Consider the following 19,977-nt stretch of genomic DNA (forward strand, 5'->3'; position numbering starts at 1 on the left):
TGTAAGCACAAATGGGAGCAGGTTAGTGGAGGAAGCCCAGCTGCCAGACAGAAAGAACCAGCCCTGATGCCCTTTGCCACTTGGGGTAATCTTTCTTTTGAAATCCCACTCACAGTTTAAGCCCTGGTGAAGCATTTCTATATTTTTGGTATTCCATGCTTTAGTGTCAGCTGAGTCCTTTCTGCTGTGGTTCCCCTACAGCCTAAGATAGCATGACTGCTGTGGTCCACTCCACCCTGTTGCTTGGCCCATGTATGCCCAATTTTCTCTTGCAGAGGCTTGCTGGACTCTGCTGAACTGCCTTCATGCGCTGCTGAGCAGAAGACTAGCCTTACCAAAGAAAGCAAACAGTTCTTTGCTGGGTCAGTGAGTTGAATTGGCTCTAGGAGCACATCTGGGAGGGAGAGGGAAGAAAGACACCCTTTCCTTGAGCTGTGGAGCTGCTCATTTTTTGAGTAACCTCACCCTTCTGTTCAGCGAGTGATTCAGGGGTTATCAGTTTGTACAAAGGAAAGGGTTTACTTGGTGTCCTATCTAAACACTGTGAAGTGCATTCATTAGCACTTGGATAAACTTGTCCACCTTAAAAGAACTAGCTGCAGTCAGTTACTCTTCAAACAGTACTTTTGTGTTAAACAGTTTCTGCATCTCTAGGTTGGGCTCTTTGGTTCACCTGTTTAAAACCATGCCACACTGCAGTGTCTGAGGTGTTTTAAATTTGCTTCTTGTCTTTCAACCATCAAATGTTAACACTAACTTCTCTCTTTCAGATCCATTCACATGACGTTCTTTTGAGATAATCCCTACTATCACATATCTTGGATGAGATAGACTCACTGCCCCACATGCCTATTGTTCAGAACATGGGATGAGAGATTGCAACCACAGGAAATGTGGCTTGTCATCAGTTGTGGTGAAATTCATTTCTCTCATATGAGAGATCCTCTTATCCTGACCAGTTGAGGTCAGAAGGCATTTCCAAAAAGAGATTTGTTTAGCCTGAATGCCCCTGGCTGGGTTATAGTTTGGACCTCAGTCCCATTACTCCAGTGGTGGTGCATAACATCACTGACTCCAGAGTGGCTGTGATTTTATCATAGAGGTGGCTGCAACAGTCCTTCTGCCAGAGGCTCTCAAACAGTGGGAGCTGGGACTGTGCTAGGCAGTAGTGTCACTAAGTCATGTTTACTTTTATCCTTTCTAGGACTTGCTCTTCTGCTGAGATGGCTGATAGCATCATTATTCAGAATGCATTTACTCCTCCACATAAGGGTTGGGGAAGGTGGAACAGTCACTCAGGGGCTGAAGGTCTGCTCAGCAGTGAGTTAGTGAGAACAGAGGCAGTAGGGGGTAGACACTACTGGGGTGTGGTTTATGTGGCTGAGGAGCTCAGCATGCTGTCCCTCAGTGTCCAAGGGCTGCAGGGTTTGCTGGGGATGGAGTAAACCCAAGCCAGCTGGCTGTAGAAGAATGGTCCTTTCTTTTCTCAATCACCTGTCTAGAGATGAGAAGATCTGGAATGCTGTTCTCCATTCTCCTTCATACTACGTTAAAGATGTGTCACCTAACAGCATGGCAGTCCCTAGCAGTCTGAGCACTTAGCATGCTTTAAAGTCAGTTGCAAGGTATTCTAAACCAAACATAAAATGTGGGGCCCTCCCCACAAAATCAGAAGTGCTGGAGCCATGAAGTGACTGGCTCCCTCAGAAGCTGTCATGGGAACAACCTGCAACTTCTTTGGATATTTACTGCTCCAAAGAGACAGCAGATGGAAAGATGATAACCTAACCAGCATTTAAATATGTCGTGCTACTTCACAGCACCACTTGGGTTCTGAACTGTTGTTTGGCTTCTGGGAAGATTATTGACTGCTTTTTTTTTTTTTTTTCTTTCCTGTGTTTTAGACATTTACAGCATGGTGTAATTCTCACCTCCGCAAGGCTGGGACACAGATTGAGAACATAGAGGAAGATTTCAGGGATGGCCTTAAACTCATGTTACTTCTGGAAGTCATTTCAGGTGAGAGAGGTTCTGTATGGTGCTCTTAAATGTCCTGAGCATCTCCATTCTGAAATCTGTCCTCCCCCTTTCCTGCAGAATAGGGGCAGCAGGTAATGCTGCAGATTTTGCTGGAATATAAGAACAGCTGCTTTCTGATTCAGAACAAATTTCTTGTCTCCAGCAGTGACCATTACTGTGCATTTGGAATGCACTCCAAGCCTGCTGGGCTGTGCAGGCTGCCCATTGCATATCCCGGCTTCCCCCTGCCCGCCAGGAATGCACAGCCTCCTGTGAAGCCTCAGGCAGCAGCTCTTGCTGCTTGGCAGGGCTGACAGGGCAGCTCTGGGAAGAGTGTGGGAATGCTGCACTGGCAAGTCGTACCAAAGCCACATGGCAGTGGGAATGGGATGGAAGTTATTGGAAGAGGGGAGTTAAACAAGTAAATCTTGTGTGTCGTTCAGTTTCAGCTGTGACTGGACTTTTCCATTCCAGGTTCAATCTGAGCTCAGTGCTCAAGCTTTCAGAGGAAAAAAAAAATCCCAGAGAAAAGCAAAATCCCAGAAAATGCAGTCTGAAATAAAACCAGTGGCATGAACAAGTTAGGTCAGATCTGTTTTCAATCCCTATCACAAGTGTCCCACTACTTGACAGATACCTCCCAGGGATTACTTCATATAAGCAGTAATCCCTATTGATGTGCTGATGAAATAAATGCCATAGTAAAGTATTGTGGGAGGCATTGAGAGGAGATAAGACTGTTTGTATGAGATGGGCTGTATGCTCACAGGCTTTCTTCTGATGGCTTTTGAGCCAGTAATAGCAGCTCAGTGACTTGTACTCTTGACCTTCTTGGTGTGTTTGCCAATAAAACTGCCATGATAGAAGCACTCAGACTTATTCCCCATTTCTCCTTTTCCCCCTTCCCTCCCCTTGCTAAGATGCTGTCAGTATAGGTATTTTTCAGAATTTATGAATATAGGATCAAACATCAGGGGTTTGCCCAGGCTGGTGGTTTGGAAGGACCAGAGTTCAGAGTATTATCAGAGCTTTGTAACACGCACAGTGCTTCTGCAGTGCCTAGGAGAAACAAGGTAGCAGAGCCCTGTTGGTTCATTTTCTGTACTTATGTGCCCTTGCAGAGGAGGGGATGCAGCCTGACGCTGGGGCAGATGGGCCTTGATGGCTTTGTTCTAATCCCTGAACTGGCATCTAGATACAGGAGAGAGAGAAGCATGAACGAGGGCAGAGGAGGCTCTGCACTAAAGCACAGGGTCTCATATCTCACACTGCTTAATTTCTTTGCCTGGTCTCCCACTCCTCCTCTCCTGTTGTCCCTTTGGGACCCCACTGGCAGGGCCTGTCAACACCTCCTCAGTTTGGGAAGAAGCTGACAGCTTCTGAGTGCACAGGTGGGGTGGGCACAGCATTTCCAATCCACTGCATGGTGGCTCTGTGCCCGCAGCCTGCTGCTGGATGACCAGCAGGAAAGGAATGGGGAGAAGTTGTGGGCTGCAGCCCACCAGAGCCATGGTCCTTCACACACTAAGGACTGAGCATCCTTTCTTTAGAGATGGCAGGACCTAGAGCCACAGTTCTCCTGGGTGCAGTGGCAAAAGAGGAGAAACTTAGCACAGTTGTTTTCCCCACTTCATTTCCATCATTGGCGGTTTCCTTTCCAGAGAATTTGGTGTGGGCAGGGTTGCTCTGTGGCAGACTGATCTTTTCCTCTAACCAAGAGGGTGATGGCTGGCCAAGAGCTGTGTGGAGCCCAGCACCTCCTCCACCTGCCCATCCCGGGGCGGAGGGTTAGAGTGAGGGAGTACTATCTTCCTCTGTTCCACTGCCATGGGAGCAAGGATGGAGCCTGCACCAGGGAAGCTGCTGGAGACCCTAGGACGGGAGATGGTGCCATTGGGACTGTGGCAGACCTGTTTCAGAGCAGACCCTCCCCATGTGTCCTGAGGGACAAGTCACTGCTGGGCAGCTAGGGCAGGTGGGAAGCAGTTTTCCCATCTAACATGATTCCCCAGAGTGTGGGAAGCAGTGATGTCCTGCAAGAGGAGAGCATCTCAGTTTTACTCGGCCCAGTACCTTCTGGTGATGAGCTGGGCTGCTGATGGGTCTCCTTCCAGCCCAGCCACTGTGCCACAGGGGAAGCTCCATAAATGGTCCTGGGACTTCCTCACTGCAAGTCCTCTCCTGTTGGCCTCTGTGGTGGGAAGTAACCACTGGGTTCCCCCTGGAAATTGCCCCAAAAGATACACTTTCATTTTTCACCACATGCATTTCCTTCCCCTGACAAAGCCATTTTAAAAATAACACTACAGGACTGAAAAAGGCTAAGCTCACATTTAGTACTTTTAACACAGTTATAAGAGAGGTGGGTTTTTTTGCACCAAACAGGGGGAACAACTAACTGAAATTTTTCCTAAACAAATTTGCTGTAAACAAGTTCTATGCCAACACTTCCTTGCATTGTTTGGCTTTGAAGTACAGCCTTGGGCTAGTACATGAGAACCAGGGGATGGAATCGAGTAGACCATCTCCATTGTCTATAAAGAAGTAAAGCAGTGATGCAAATAGCTGAAAGTAGAACATACTTCTAGCAGTCTTCCTTTTAACAGTCTGCATCATTAATAATGCATGGCATGGAACCAGATGAAGCTTTTCTCTGGAAATCTAAATTTGTAGTAAAGTCTAAGTCTCATGGAAATAGCCAGAGGGTTTGAGGACTTTGGAAGTTGCCCAAAAGAACAATCCTGCTCCCCCCCAGCCCCAGGAAGAGCAGTTCTGATGCTCTCCCTCATGTTGGCAATGCAGAAGCAGCCACAAGGTGAATTGGATCAGCTTGCTGTTCCAGCTGAAACCTAATCTCTTGTCTTTATTTTTCTTTTTTGCAAGGCTAGTTTACAGTCAGATGAACTGAAGAAAATGGTTATTTTTTAGCTGGCTCAACCCATTTGTTGACATTTGGCAGCATAAGTCTGCTTAAGTCTGTTGTGAAACTACAGGTAAAAATGTCACTGTGAAACTGTCACAAAACATGCTTCCACTTTTAATCTGAATGACTAGCATTATTTGAATGGAAAAAGAAAACAACACACCATGATGTGTACTTGAAGCTCCATTGAGGCAAAAGAGATTTTTCTTTTTTAATCCTAGAAGGGAGGTAGTTCCATGAACACATCTTTTTATTTGAAATGTCAGACACCAGTGTTTCATTTTGCAAGTGAATTTGGTTTTATCCTTAAGCTTGAGAGCTCCTGACACCAGCCCGCAGTAATCACTGAAACACTTCTAAAGGTTTTTAATTTGAAAACTTTTTTTCTTTATAGGACATGGCTATGGAGATAATGTATTTTTCTCCCTTTTAGCTTTTCCTCACTTCTTTGTTGGGAAACCAAGCCATCCAGTTTTAGTATGAAAAAGAGTTCTTTAAAAAATACTTTTCTTTCTCTCCCTTAAGCCTCAAATAAAGCTTTTGATTCAGCTTGCATTGACTTACATATCCACGTTCCAGATACAGCAGGAGACTTTTGGAACTGAACAGGTCAGGTGACTAATTGCTTGCCTAGACTTGCCCATTTGATCTCTTTTTAATTATCTCATAACTGTTTTGGTTTTTTTTGAAAGTGCAAAACCTCCTTGCATTTTGTTTAGGTCTCTTTTGTATTCTGGAGCTTGTGATCTGAAAGCAGCCACCCTGTTCATGGTTTTGCTGTTTTGTGTCACATACTGGTGGTTCCTGATGGCCCATCTGATCATATTTCTAGCAGAGGTTTCTTTGAAAAGTCTATTTGTCTGTCCAAGTTTTATTTTGCTTACTCTGCCTATTGGGTTAGTGTTAGTAAAAGCAGGCTGTGAGTGTAGTTACAAGCAACCTATCAAGGAGGGTTGCACCTAATGCAACTCTTTTAGATAAATGAGGTCAAGAAGGTGCTTGCCCCAGTCTTCCATCTTTGTTCATCAGGAGCTGGCGTTTGCTTTAAGACTCATTTCCATCAGAGATTTACCTGATCATACCTTAAATCTAGCCTGCTTCCCTCTCTCTGCCTCATTATAAACATCTAAAATGTATACCACTGTGTAGGAGACCACTGCATGGAGTTAGAAGTACATCAGACAGGTAAGGGAAGAGAGTTGGGATGAGTCTTTGTAGTTATAAAGCCACTTGCCAAAGAAGTGATTTTATTTCCTGATGCAGACGGTCGTGGCCATTCGGTGAAGAGGTTTGAGAGCTAGGAGGGAGGTCTGTATCCTGGCTGGGGAAAAGTCAAGATAAAAGATCATCCTCCTACCTGACTGTAGGGAGTTCCAAGAAGGAGAGATTTGCCTTGTAAATTGGGTGCTGTAAATGCTGGAGGGAAGCTCCTCACCTGCCTTTGTTGGGGAGGGAAGTCTGTGAGCTTTCCAGGCACCTTTATCTGCAGTTAATGGTACAGAGGTTAGTTCCACTGCCTATCTCCATGTGGTTTTGAAGGACCTTTTCACCTCTGATACAACCTGCTCTGGAAGGGACTCAGTGCTGGCAGTTCCTCTGTTTTTAAGTTACCTGGGAAACAACAAAAAATACTTTTCTGTCTGATTCTTTCTGGGGGTAGTTCATGGTGAGTGTGGCTGCTCTGCGTTCGCTGTCAAGAAAGGATTCAGGGAGGTCTACCCCCTGCCTGGCTGAGCAGTGGGAGCTACCAGCACGGGGAAACACCCACCAGGGAACAAAGGGTTCAGAATTGTTTTCTAATACTTTTTTCCCTCTTTCCTATTAGGTGAACGTTTGGCTAAGCCTGAAAGAGGCAAAATGCGAGTGCACAAAATATCCAACGTGAACAAGGCCTTGGATTTCATTGCCAGCAAAGGAGTCAAACTAGTGTCTATTGGAGCAGAAGGTAAAGGAACCAGCTGAGTGGTGTGACCCCAAGCTGTGCTTAGGCACTGCCTTTCCCTCACGGCTGCACGTCACCTCCCTAGCCCCACCATGTCCTTGAGGAAGAAGCAGTGGAGGAAAAAAGGGGATATATTAGGCCTTTACTCTGGATTTAAATCTCACCTTCACACCAAGCTGCCAAACCTGAGTCCCACGTGGGCTTATTGGTCAGGTCCTCCTGCTTTTCTCCTGGTTCTCATGAGTTAAGCAAAACATTGAGCAGTGGCAGAAACAAATTAGGTGGGATGTTTCTTTCTTGAAGGAAGAAAAGTCTCAGCTGAAGCGTAGCAGCTGCTTGTATTTAGCTTGTTGCAGAGCTGCTGGGAAAGATCTCCTGTAGATAATAGGACAACCCATGGGTCAAAGCCATGTGCAGTCACCAGCACAGTAACTTGCTGGTCATGCAGACAGCAAGGGGTTGTGTGGGATTTTTGTCTTTTTAGCAAAGATGGTGGGTGTTTTGCAGATATGTCACCCAAAACCCAGAAGGGTTTGCAGGTTAGTAAGGCAGTTTGCTGTTTCATAAGCCTGAACAACTTGCGATCTTATACAGATTGTGTTTTCATGACACTTGTTTTCCTCTGCTCTGGATCTGTGAGTGAGTCCTTCCTATGGACTCAGGTTGTCACTGTTGCTGTGGAGACACTCTGCTTCTGTGGTATTTCTAGGTTTGTCTTTACAGTGACCACAGAAAACGAGGGAGGTTTGCTATCTCCATCTTACAGATGGAAATACGTGGTTTCTCCAGGGGAACTCATGACAGAGCCAGGAAATGAGCCTGTGATACAGTTTGGGGTGAGCATTCCTGAGGTGGGGCTGCAAGGCTGAGCCCTGCCTGTTCCTTCTGCCCAGGAGATCACACCAGAGTCCACATACTGTTTCCAGTTTTGGAAACATTTAGGGCATACTCTTTGGGGCATCGTGCCTGCATGTGCTGCTTTAACTTTACAAAGAGTTTGGAACAATTGGAAACTGGTGCCCAAGGACATTGCAGACACTTCTTTACTGCATTTGGTATTTAAAAGCAAGATTCAAAAGGTGAATAGTTTAATGATATTGGTATTTTGCATGCAAAACTTTTTTTCAGTTTTCTCAGTTTTTCCCACAGGAGCAACCTGAGGGTGCTGCTGGCCCTGAGTCCTGTTTATGTAGCACAAATGCATTTCTAAGGTCATTTTGTGCCCTTACCAAAAACGCTGATGCATCCAGTGCCTGACACAGTAGTCCCTATTGATATGGGACCCTTTTCAAACTGGAAGCTGAACCTGGAGCAAGAGGTCTTATGCCTTAAGACAGCTTCTGCTGTCATTTGGATCTTGGACAGACATTTGGATCCTTCTGGGAGCCTAGAGGATCCATAAAACCTATCTTCCCTGCTCTATTCCTTTTGGGTTTTTTTCTGGTTCTGCTCTCCCTGGCACTAGTGTGCCTTTTCTTCTCCTCCTTTTGTTTTTGGTCTCTGCTCCTGAATCAGCCATGACTGTACAGTCACAGCTCTTAAAAATTATTTGCAAGTCAAATGGTCTGTGACCAAAGATCTCCAGGACCCAGTTATTCAGTAAGGACTCGTAGCAGTTACCCTGTTCAGAAACAGGCTGTGAGGTGCCATTTTGTGACAGAAGCCATGGTTTGTGTCAGTCTGAGTGGTGACCCTGATCTCCCCCTGACAAGTGTGTCCCAGTGCTCCTGCAGCTACATGGTGAGCCCATATGGGTTTCTTTATACTACCAAAGGTGGCACCAAAGCTTGGACCAAGGTTAGCTTTGTTTTTTACACAGAACACTTGGGCCTGTGCTGTGATGCCAGCTCTGGCCACGGGAGTGTGATCACAGCAGGGCTTCCCCCACTGCAGTGCTTGCTGAGCACCCAGACCGAGCCCAGGCCACCCGGGTTGTCACCAGGAAGCATAACCTGCTGCAGGGCCCATCCAGCTGCCTGGTCTACAGTAAATCACACATCTGCTATAAAAGTGGACTTCTGCTGTGAACAGCACAGCACTAACTCTGTTGATGGAAAGGATTATAAACCTTCCTGCAGCCTGAATTTTAAGGGCTTACTTTCAGACTGTAAGAAGACATTGTGCAGCAGGAAAGTAGAAGGTGAAAGCCAATGTGGCAGTCATGACACTGCACCAAGCAAACAAGCTGTAAATGCCTCAGTCAGCTTGGACTGATCTAGGAAGTTTTCCAGGTGGCTCTTCTGCCAGAGGAGCAAGCCCCCACCCAGCAGCAGTGTGGTGGTACTGGCCAGGGCAGCACACCCCTCACCTCGAGGTGGCTTGTTCCATCTCTGGGTACCTCCTGGGCAGCAGGGTCCTGTGTGAAGGGTTGGCAGCCCAGCTGTGGTTCTCTATACATTACACAAATGGCATTTGCCATCCATTCATATCCTGGCTTTTTTTTTTTTTCCTTTTTTTTTTCCTTTTGTGGTGGTGGTTTGTTGGTTGGTTGGTTGGTTTGTTTTGTGGTTAAAAAATAAGCTCCAGAAAGAATCCCGAGGAGACTCAGGTTGGCTTAAGGCTTGTGAAACCTTGGGTTTAATTAACAGAGTTAAAGCGAGAAAAAAAAATGTTTTCATGGCATTTATCTCACATTTCATCAAAAGATCACTCTGCTGTTTACAAGCCAAGCTCTGCAGCCGTGTCCCAGTGAATGAGAACCAGAGTTGAAGAAGACTCCTTACACACAGCACAAGTGCAGGACCTATTCCATGTCCATGTTAAATGGAGGGTGAACTAGGCAAACAGAATAAGCAATGAGGGTTAAGAGCTGCTTTTCACAACTGTCTGTGACTGTTAGCAATTCAAGATGATTCTAAACATCTTTGTTAGCCAGAGTCCGTAGGATCAAAGTAGTTGTGGCATACAGCAGATCTCTGTAAATCTGGATCAAGGAGGGCTCTAGCCTGGCTGCAGCTTCCAAATGTTTTTTGTTGTTTTTTTTTTTTTTCATCTGCTTTTAAATCTCCCTGTCATCTGACACCTCAGGAGCCTTCTTTTGCCATAATAGATTCCATACTGGTGTCAAATGCTCCTGAGATTTAACAGATTGAATAGGTCAAGTATGTGACCCTAAGACTGTTTTATTTGCACCTCTAACCTGCATAGAAAGTTGTTCCTTTCTTAGACAGCTGTGGCTCAGTTCAGCATAAAGATCACTTTGGTTGCATTGATCCTATTTTCACCTGCATAAGTGAAAGGAGAAATAAAGCTTAGAGATTCCAACAATTGCAGGAGTCCTGTCTGAGCAAAACACCTACTGAAGCAGCAGGTAGATCAAGCATTTGACAGTAGAAAAGAGGGGGAAAATAAGGTCTTTCCATGGCAGCAAGTAAAACCATAGCATTATATTTGTCCCTGTCTCCTGCCCACTCACAGTTAGGGAGCTGAGATGTATCCCCCCATCCAGAGTGCTAGCCATCTGTCCCAAATCTGGCTGGACCATCATTAGCAACATGCTTTCTGAAGACAGGGGCACGGATGCTCATCCTGCTTTATTTGGCTTTTGCAGGACAAACAAACTGCAGAGAAGCCTTTATGTCACCCTTGTCACTCTGTGTCTCTTAATTCCCAGATCATAACGTTATGCTGCCATTTGTTCATCCCCTGCAACTTCTTCTCTCCATGGGGTGACCAGGGGTTGTGCTCTCATGGGCAACTCAGGTAGCCAGGAGGGCTAACAGTTTCTGTAGCACTGATTCTGCTTCTAACTAGCCAGGCCAGGGTAGAGAAGTAAGGCTTAGTCACTTCTGCATTTTTCAAAATGAGTTCATGCATTTAAAAAAGGTGGTGGCATTTTAAAAGCCACAGGGACGTAGCTGGTCAGTCCTGCTCCTAAGGACTGAATATTTGTCAAGCCCTTAGTTGGCTGTCAGACAAAGGGATGGGAGCACTGTAGGGTTTGCACATTTTGCTCATGGTATTTGGTGCCATAATGGGAGCTGGGTGGAAGCATATTCACATATTCACTGGTGTAAAATTACTCCTTCCAATGGATGCAGATGCCTCACCAGCATTCGCCAGCAACTGAGCCACCCCCGAGCCAAATGTAAATCACAGTAATAACGTGTACTTGCTGCTGCTCTGCAGGCCACAGCTGCTGCTGGTGGAGGAAGGGCAGACAGCACTTGGAGAGGTCCTGCCTAGGAAGAGCACTTGGAATGCACGGTCAGGCAGAAGATACTCTCTGATTATTAGACTTTTAATATATTAACTTCTCTCACATTACTGAGCCTTCCTTAATATCAGCTGGGAACAAACACAGTATCTTTTATTAAGCATTAGAATATTCTAGCTTTGTAGCATCACATTAAATTTTCTAACAATTCCTGTGGAGTTTTTCTTTTCAACGCCACAAAGCAGAAGGCTTCCTACAAAACTGTTTTGCAACCCTGTTTCTTGGCCATATTCCACTGTATTAGAAAGAGACTGACAGCAGCTGAAGGGTACTGGCGAGATCCTAAAGGAAAAGGAGGTTGACAGTGAGCAGTGAAGGCTGGAAAACCGAGTGAGTGGGGGCCAGAGAGCGTGTGGCCTTTCTGATCATTCTGGCTGACTTTGCAACCAGGTTGCCAGGAGAAGTTTTTTAGCTCTAAAAATAAAAAATGTGTGCCCACTTCTAACAAACAGTAACAGTTGTGTCAACTCTATTTAAAAGGGAAAAAAAAGAAGAAGATGTCTTGGGATGGTGTGGTTGGTTAAATCTGCATCCTGGGGTGGAGCATTCACTAATCTCACTGACATCAGTGTCTGCTTGATAGGTGGTGGGTTTTCCATGTGTGGAGAAAAAGGAGAATGATATGTAGAGATGAAGTGGTGGAAATACTCTGGGCTTCCTCCAGAGCAGCTGTGCCTTGGTACATTGCTAAGGAAGAATCAGACATGGCAGCAGGGAGCAAACATCTTCCTTTTTAAATGGGTAATTCATTGAAGAGGGCAGGGGGAAGAGATGTTCTCCATCTTAACTCCACCAGCTAACTTTATAAAACTGGAATTTGAGAACGTGCCCAGAGCACCTTGCTGAATTCTAATGCCACATTAGCAACTTAACGCAGTCTGGTTTTATGTAAGTATCTTGCCCTTTATTTCTAATTAAAATCCGTGGAGCAGTAATATTAATTACCTGTTTCAGCTCACTGATTGATTTAGTGGTGTTCATAAAGCATTTTCAGCATTCAAGTATTGCCATCAGATTTCAATCTAGTCCATTAAAAATAAAGAGCTTGATTTAGTTTCACATCTTAAATATATCCTAGGGTCTCTCTGCCAACTGCTGTGGTTTTTACAAGCATTGGAGCTTTTTTTGCTATTTGACAATCCCCACAAGATCTATCACATGAAGGAGCTGAAAACACAGGTGCTTTCTTTTATATTTTAACTGTAGTATCTCAAATATTCATGAGAATAGTAAGGATTTTCCTTTAAGTTGATTGTGGTGCTTTGGTGGAAGGATGAAAAATGCAGAAAGTGCAGAGCTGAATATACTTCCCCTCACATGACAGTTTCTTACATCAGTCTAGAGGACAACTCCTTGACCCCAAAATACTCGTAAAAAGGTCAGTAGTAAAAAACCTGTCAACAGGCAAATGTAGTTTTTTCATGCCAGTGACAATAACTGTAGTTCTTGTGCACCACAGTGAAAACTTGTTGGCTATTTCATTCTGGGCAAACTGATGTCCCACCAAGATACCTGTGTGTAGTGCTAAGTGCAGGAGGGAGTGGACACAGGGGTTTACTGCAGTGGAACAAGCTGGCGTGTCTTGGTTTCTGTCTTTTCAATCCGCAAATCCCTCATGTATGGTAAAGCACAGCAGAGATTATCCTTCTAAATTTACACTGGAAGTTGCACCACATGTATTGCTGCATCACAAGCTTTCAGGGGTTTGGACTGAGTGGACACGGTTTCTGAAACAATGTGCCTGAGGTACTTGCTGCTTTGTTGGTTTTGAATATGCTGAAGTTCACAGTTTGAAAATTTTTCATAAGAGGAAGAACTTTTTTTAACAGCTTAAAGGGAAAATTGTAAATATTGTTACTTTTGTGACAGGATCCAGACAAGTGTCAGTTGCCTAAACTTAAAGATTTCTACTTGCCCCAGAGCGTGATGTGTTCCTGCTGCACAGCTTCATGGAAGCAGTGACACAGAAGTGTCTACAGTAGTACAAAAATGGTTTCTGGCAGCCTTGTTAGGACTTGAGTTTTCTACTTCCAAACAGTAGGTTAATTCTAAACCTCCTCTTACTGAAAATACTCTTGTAACTTGTCAGTTGTATGCAAAAGATCCTTCTGCCATGCAGGAACCTGCCAGAGAATGAGTAGGAGAAGGCAGCTCTGCTAGTTTCACTGTTGAAAAAAAACTGAAGGCTGTAAATTTTATAACATGTATATATAGTCTGTGAAGTTTTTTTGTAAATGCTGAGGATCAGCACTTGAGACCCAGCTGCTCACAGTTTGGACTGTTTGGTGCTAATCTATACATGGTGGAAGCACCTTTCTGGGCCAGCATCCTCCCAGCACCTCCCCCCACTGATTGAAATTGGTTCCTATTCATGGTCTTTTTGGAACATCAGTGTCTGTTCTGTGCTGAGTATTATACTGCAGGAGAACCAGTCTGATTTCTGGGTGCTGCTGGGCAAGACTGTGCTGTACCAGCAGAACATCTGAGGAGGTAGGGAAGAACAGTTTTCAGCTGGAATTCCAGTTCTCCCATCTGCAGAGAATGCTCCCGTTTTACTAGCATTTGTATTTGCAAATTGATGCCTTTTATTTCTTCTCTTTCTACCTTTTTTTTTTCCCCCATAGAAATCGTGGATGGCAATGTTAAAATGACTCTTGGAATGATCTGGACCATCATCCTTCGTTTTGCCATTCAAGATATCTCAGTTGAAGGTAAATCTTAGTTCTTTTCAGCCACCATTCAGTGATGAACCACTAGGACAACTAAATGGCTTTGGCACTTAAAAGGCCCAGAACATGCTCATAGGTGAGTCACTGGAAGATCCTAGGGAGCTACCCTTCCTGTCACCTCACTGGCACTTCTGGCCAGGTTCAGGCATATTTTAGAAGAGTTTTTCATCTCCTGTTCTTGTAAGATTTAGGAGCAGCTCAGAAGGATGTCTAAGCCTGAAAGCAAATTTTGATGTTGGAATGTATTGCATTTCTTGTAGGCTGATTCAGGGACTAACACTGAAGATGAACTTATCTCTTATAAGTCCTACAAAACTCAAATCCCTATTCCTTAAAAGCTATCTTCTTATTACACAACCTCATTAAAAATTAATAGTAACAAAACTATCCCAGTAGGCTCTTCCAAACAAGGAATTTTCTGACAAGTGAAATTAAATAAAGCACAATTCAGTGCAGTCTGTTGGAGCTGGTCATGTTTTTCTAGCATATGCTCCAGATACTCCTGCTTTCTAAGAAAATTAGTTAATTGATGTGTTTTCTATCTTTCTCTAGAGACATCTGCTAAAGAAGGACTTTTGTTATGGTGTCAGAGGAAGACAGCCCCTTACAAAAATGTAAACATCCAGAACTTCCATATCAGGTGGGTTACAGGCGAGAACTCAGCTTTACAATCTGTGTTATTTTCATATGTCTCTTGGTTTATTCAGCAGTGTTCCTGACAGACCTCCCAAGGCAGTGCAGATGCATGTTACACACTAACAGTGTAGTCAAGAGAGACACCTAGGAAATTAAAGGCAGAGCATAAGTGGATCCAAGTACCTACATCCCAATTCCTCATTCTGGTTGCAACTGCTGCTTTCATAAAGTTCTCCAGAGCCTTAAGTCCTCTGAGAGCAGCACAGGGCTAAGCAAGACAGCTGCTGCTCTGTGAAAACTCAGAACGCTTTAGGAGCCATGAAATAAGGGCTACACCAGAAACTTTGTAGAATGGCAGAGCTGGGAAGGGAGGAGAGGTTTTCTTGCTCTGCTCTTAATGATTCCAAACTGGCAGATGTTCCAGTGAAGATTCTGCATAATGGCGCTTTTTCCAGCACCTCTTGGAATGCTACAGGAACTATTTATGTGTAAGCACTTTTTTGAGAGCTTAAGTGCCATCCACGCTAGCCAGTACTTCAGTGCACTTTTACTGTGGGCATCTGCCTTTTCCCTAAGGAGTGCTCTTGTTCCTCCTTTAGGGCTTATATTTACCCCTTCTTTCAACCCTGAGCTCCACAGGACATGCACAGAGAACTGACAAAAATGAGGTGGCAATGCAAAGGGCAGGTCCCAATCACTATGGATTTTTCTAGGAATTGAAAAGGATCTTTACTGCAGCCTCATGCAGGTGGACGTGCCTCCTTCCCAGCACTTACAGAAGCACTGTTAGCTAGAAACTAAACCAGAATTAGTCATCCTGCTGCCTTGGTGCCTTCCCCCGTGCCCATCAGTGTGTCTGTCCCTGGCTGAGCACTGCTCACTGTGCTCTCTTCTCTCTCGTAGCTGGAAGGACGGCCTTGGTTTCTGCGCGTTAATTCACAGACACCGTCCAGAGCTCATTGACTACGGGAAGCTACGAAAGGTACAGCTCAATTTCTTTGTCAAACCAGATGCCTGGGGCCTTGGAAGTAAAGAGGGAGAAGAATTAGCTTGATAAACATAATTGGAGAACCTCAGCACAAGCTGGCAGTTGCAGTATTGAGGGGAAGGAAGGAGGGATGAATCAGTACATTCAGGCTTCTTAGCGAAGCGTGAACTTAATGAGCTTCCTGCTTGACTTTCCTGCTATCAGACTGCCTTATAAGAGACACACGTGCCCCAGTCCCAGCTGAGGAGCAAAAGCTGGCAAATGCAGTAACACCAAATGTGAGACTAGTTCTGTGCCAGTGTGGCAGACTAGCGAGTCAAATCACATTTAACGTTTCTGTGGAGAGTTGGATAGAAACCAGTTACCTGGTGTTCAAGTGCAAAAGCTCATTGAGGGGTCTGTGTGCCCTCACTGGACTCTCCTCACATGCTTCCAGCAGAGCACTGAGCCCCATCTGCAGTACTGGACTTCTAGTGTGGAGGTGTCAGGTGCCAAAAGGCATTTGCCGTAACACTCAGTTTTACTTAAAAAATTGCCACTGGCAATGTAATATCTAGCTGCTCCCAAGTTTGCTTCCTGTGTGTTTTGGAGACAAGATTGCTAAGTGGAGGATGAGAATAAGCAGTCGGTGGTTTCTGCTGCCAGCAGCGTCTTGACCCAGCAGGGCACTGGAAGAGCAAACTGGGTTCTCATCCCACTGGCATTGCTGCATCTGCTGAGATCCAGTTTTACTATGTCTGAGCCCATGTGGAGAGGAGTGGAGTGTCACCACTCATGTCACTATTCATGTGTCATTACTGCGGCTGATACACAAAAAGTTTGACCATCTGATTTTAGGGACTGGGTGTTAGAAGTGTGTACGTGCTCCATGTTAGCTGGGGAAATAAACACAGAAGCCCAGCACTAGCAGACCTGGGCTCTTGGACCACTGTGCAAATAGACAATATGTAAATGAGCTAATCAAATCAACTGCATCCTTGAGGCAATCAATTATACAATGCCTGATCTGCTTTTCGGTAACCTTTTAGATCTTTACTGTCTTGCAGAGCAGTCAATTATATTATCTGTTCAGTTTTAGTGTCTGGAGTCAGCAGATGATGAATAAACAGTAGGGAGACACTGTACCTGTTTACATAAACAGCAGCAATAAAAAAAGGAATTATTAGAGCTGTGTTTTCAGTGCCTGATCATGGGAAAATAAAAGCAGCTAAGCAATGTGTCTGACAAACCCAGCTGGGTAATTGCTACAGCACTCCCCCTTATCACCAAAGCCCTAAGCCAAACCTGAGCAGATCAGAGAGTGAGGGAAAGTAAGGTATTTGGTGATATTGTCTGCAGGCTTTTTAAGGTGGAAGAGGGAGTGATTCTCCTAGCCAAAAGCAATGTTGATGGGAAGGGATTTGTCCTCAGAGTAAGGTTAAAGGGAACTAGCATCTTTTGTTCTCCACTTGCCTTTGATCCCGTCCTCCATCATGTTTCCTCTCCCTCCTGCAGGTCTTCTGACTCTTTCTGTATCATTTTTATTGTTTTTCTGATTCGAATACACTAAAGGCATGAGATGAAATGCACGTTTGAGAACTCTACTACAGCTGAAATCTTGAGCAAATAGCTGGGAAGAACTGGGCTCAGAGCCTAGCCTTTAGCTCCAGCAGTTGACATGTGCTAAAATGAAGTTGCCTTTTTCATGCTAGATCTTTGAAAGCCATTTGTAGAATGTATAAACACAGCACTTTCCTAAACACAGTATTTGCCTGGACTATTTCTGTCTCTTGTTTTCTCCTTTATCACTTCTTTGTCCTTCTTTTGGCTCAATTCAACCAATTCTTGCCCTTTCCTTGGAGCCTACTTCCCCTCTCCCCCTTCCCTCAAAAACAGGCAAACAAACCAACCAACCAACCCCAACATTTTGAATCATGCCCGGCTCTGCAGAGACTTACCTTGCAAAGAAAGGCTGCTGAGAAGCAGCCATCATAGTGGATAGTAGATGAGAGGTCCACCTGCAGGTCTTTTCCAGCTCTAGGGAGTGATTAAGGGCATCTCAGCTGGGTGTGCCTTTGGCAACATTATGTGTGGTTCTGTGTCTGTACACACACAAATGTCTAAGGCAGAGAGGCAGACATCAGTCCAAGCTGCCACAAGGTCTGTGTTGTACCTCCTGCTTGGGCAGCACTCTCGTGCAGCTTTAATGTTACCCTCTTCTTCAGAGGTTGTGTCTATGCTATGGACCCTGTACTGGCAGCATGAGCTAGCAAAAGGTAGTCAGTGTAGCTGCATGTCTTCTTCCCAAAAGTTAGCAACTTCTTTTGACAGCACAGTTTTGTACCGAGTTCATGTTCCTGGCTATTTTCCTAGTCCGGCTGTATCAGTAGAGCAAGCACAATTCTTTCCTGCCTGCATGCACTGCCTCGCTGAAGTTGAATGTATAGTCCAGGCCCCAAATTAAAAGGTGCAAGTCCACTCATCTTGATGTCAGCGATTCCCTGGCACCACAGTTACTTACTTGGGTTTTATTCAGTGCAGCTCTGCTGTTGTTCGGCTCACCGTAGATAAGATCTCAAGATTCAGCTCATGGTCTGCACGTGAAGGATAGGCAGAAGATGGGGTTTCCCTTCCTCCTTTTACCCCTGACTGTAGCTCAGCTGTGAGCCACATCTGAGATCCTTCTGTCGAGTAAAATGATTGACTGCTGGCTCAGACACCCCCTCATATGCCACATTCCATAGAGAAACGTGGTGTGTACTGCTATGTTGGGTGCATTTATAACAGATATTCCTGAAAACACGAGTTGTACCAATTGGGTTTCATTCCTGGTGTCTTCAGCTCTGGCAGATGTAGTAAGTGCTTGCCTTCTCTCAATTTTCCTCTCCATCTCTTTTCCTGATTGCTAGTTAGTAGAACTTTTTTTTTTAAGTCACGCTGCAATAATTGCCATGGCAACCTTGTGTGCTAGAAGGGCTTGGAAAGAGTTGGAGGAGGAGAGAAGACTCCCTGTATTAGGATTGTGGTGAAAAAGGAGGAGCCACAATAGTCTTTAGTCAGCAAAAGCAGAGAATGTGCCAGGTAGGCATCTGTTTAGGGCAGGTTGCTCTCTTCCACCATTAAAACAACATAATTCCCCCACCATAGATTTATAGTTCTCCTCATGGTTGGTCCAGCTGGAGCCTGGCAAGTTACTGCTCCTCTTTGTGTCTCTGTCATTTCTGTGTGTACTTAAGCAGAGTGGGAACCGAGGCACCTCTGCAGGACCTCATCTGAGTCAGTGCTCTTCTGGGGTGTGTCTTTCAGTTGTGGAAGGAATCAGGGGACAATTGACTTGGCTTTTGTTTGCTCTGCTGCCTTTGGGTCCCTAAAGCGTGTCCACAGCCGTGGTGCTGCACTGCAAGGCTTGGAGCTGCCAGGCCAGACTTCACTACTTTATCCTTTTTCATGGGAGTCAGCTGAAACAAGTGATTTGAAATAATGGTTAGCTGGTGTATGATAGGATGGAACTGAAACTGTTAGAGGCTCAAGACCCTGTTGTAGTCTTGGACAAGCCCCTAGAGAAACCCTGTTTCTTGCACAAAGAAGCGTTGCCTTTGTGATGAGCAGCTCCACTGTCCATGAGAATAAAGGTTTTCCCACAGGGAACAGGATGTTTCTCAGGCTTAGTTCTCTGTTCAACTTGGAACTAGTCTTGGCCTTAGGTGGATAACTTTCAGTAGCACTATCGTTAGCTTCATTCCCTAAGAGACTCAGTATGTGACCACACATCTCAGTTACACATGAAGTAGAAATCTGAGGGCTATTCATCTAGGTAAGTCTCCCATTTCCTGCATGTTAAGGCTTCCAGCCCTTCCTTTGGGAGTGCCCAAGCCCAGTAAGTTTTCCCATCAGGAAACCTCTCCCAACTTCCAGCTTAAAATTTCTTTTTAACCTTTGGCAACATTGCTGCTGGTATCATTACTTGCAAACTGATAGGAAAGCTATCTGCAGTGTGTTTGCTCCTCCCTGTCCTCCAGGAGAGGCTAACAGATCTTCAGGCAGCTGGTTCAGATGGTTGTGTGCTAAGGAAGGATCTGTGTTAACACTAAACACTCTGTCAGGGTGTTAGCAATGCCATGGTGGCCATGGTGAGCACAGGCTGAAATTTGGTGTATGGCGGTGACAACATTTCTGCAGAAGTAGAAAATAGCACATGGGCTAGGGGCAAACTGGCAAGGGAGCTGCCACTTGGCATTTCTGGATGCACCTGCACTTGAATGAAAGAAAGGCTGTCTCTTTTCCATCCCAAATGGAGCTGAGGCCCTGCCTACACCTAGTGAACAAGGTATGTTGTATACCAGCTAGTCTCAGCTCCTCAAGTAAGGCTTTTGGTTACACTTTGGGTTCACAGAGGTTTCTCCACAGCTAGAGAGAGATGGATGATGTAGTCACCATTGAAAGTTATTATGTAGGAATAAAGTACTATTTGACACTGAGATGAGGGCTGTTACCATGCAGACAGCTGCTGGTTTCATCACAGCATGCCTTTGCAACATTTCTTCA

The 19,977-nt window shown here is 45.0% G+C and overlaps 1 protein-coding gene across 1 annotated transcript in view; it reads left to right on the forward strand.

The window, feature by feature from the left end:
• The first annotated feature begins 1,908 nt into the window (after window positions 1–1,908).
• The window catches only part of LOC103780497 (alpha-actinin-1), a 46,139-nt gene continuing 28,070 nt past the window's right edge, over window positions 1,909–19,977 (forward strand). Inside the window, exons 1-5 of the mRNA XM_008948185.1 lie at window positions 1,909–2,019; window positions 6,768–6,887; window positions 13,725–13,811; window positions 14,382–14,469; window positions 15,369–15,447. Coding sequence (XP_008946433.1) covers window positions 1,995–2,019; window positions 6,768–6,887; window positions 13,725–13,811; window positions 14,382–14,469; window positions 15,369–15,447 — 399 coding nt within the window. The 5' untranslated portion in view covers window positions 1,909–1,994. The remainder of the gene's footprint in view (window positions 2,020–6,767; window positions 6,888–13,724; window positions 13,812–14,381; window positions 14,470–15,368; window positions 15,448–19,977) is intronic.

This window comes from Merops nubicus, unplaced genomic scaffold, assembly GCF_000691845.1.
Source record: "Merops nubicus isolate BGI_N331 unplaced genomic scaffold, ASM69184v1 scaffold15709, whole genome shotgun sequence".
NCBI classification, from domain to species: Eukaryota; Metazoa; Chordata; class Aves; order Coraciiformes; family Meropidae; genus Merops; species Merops nubicus.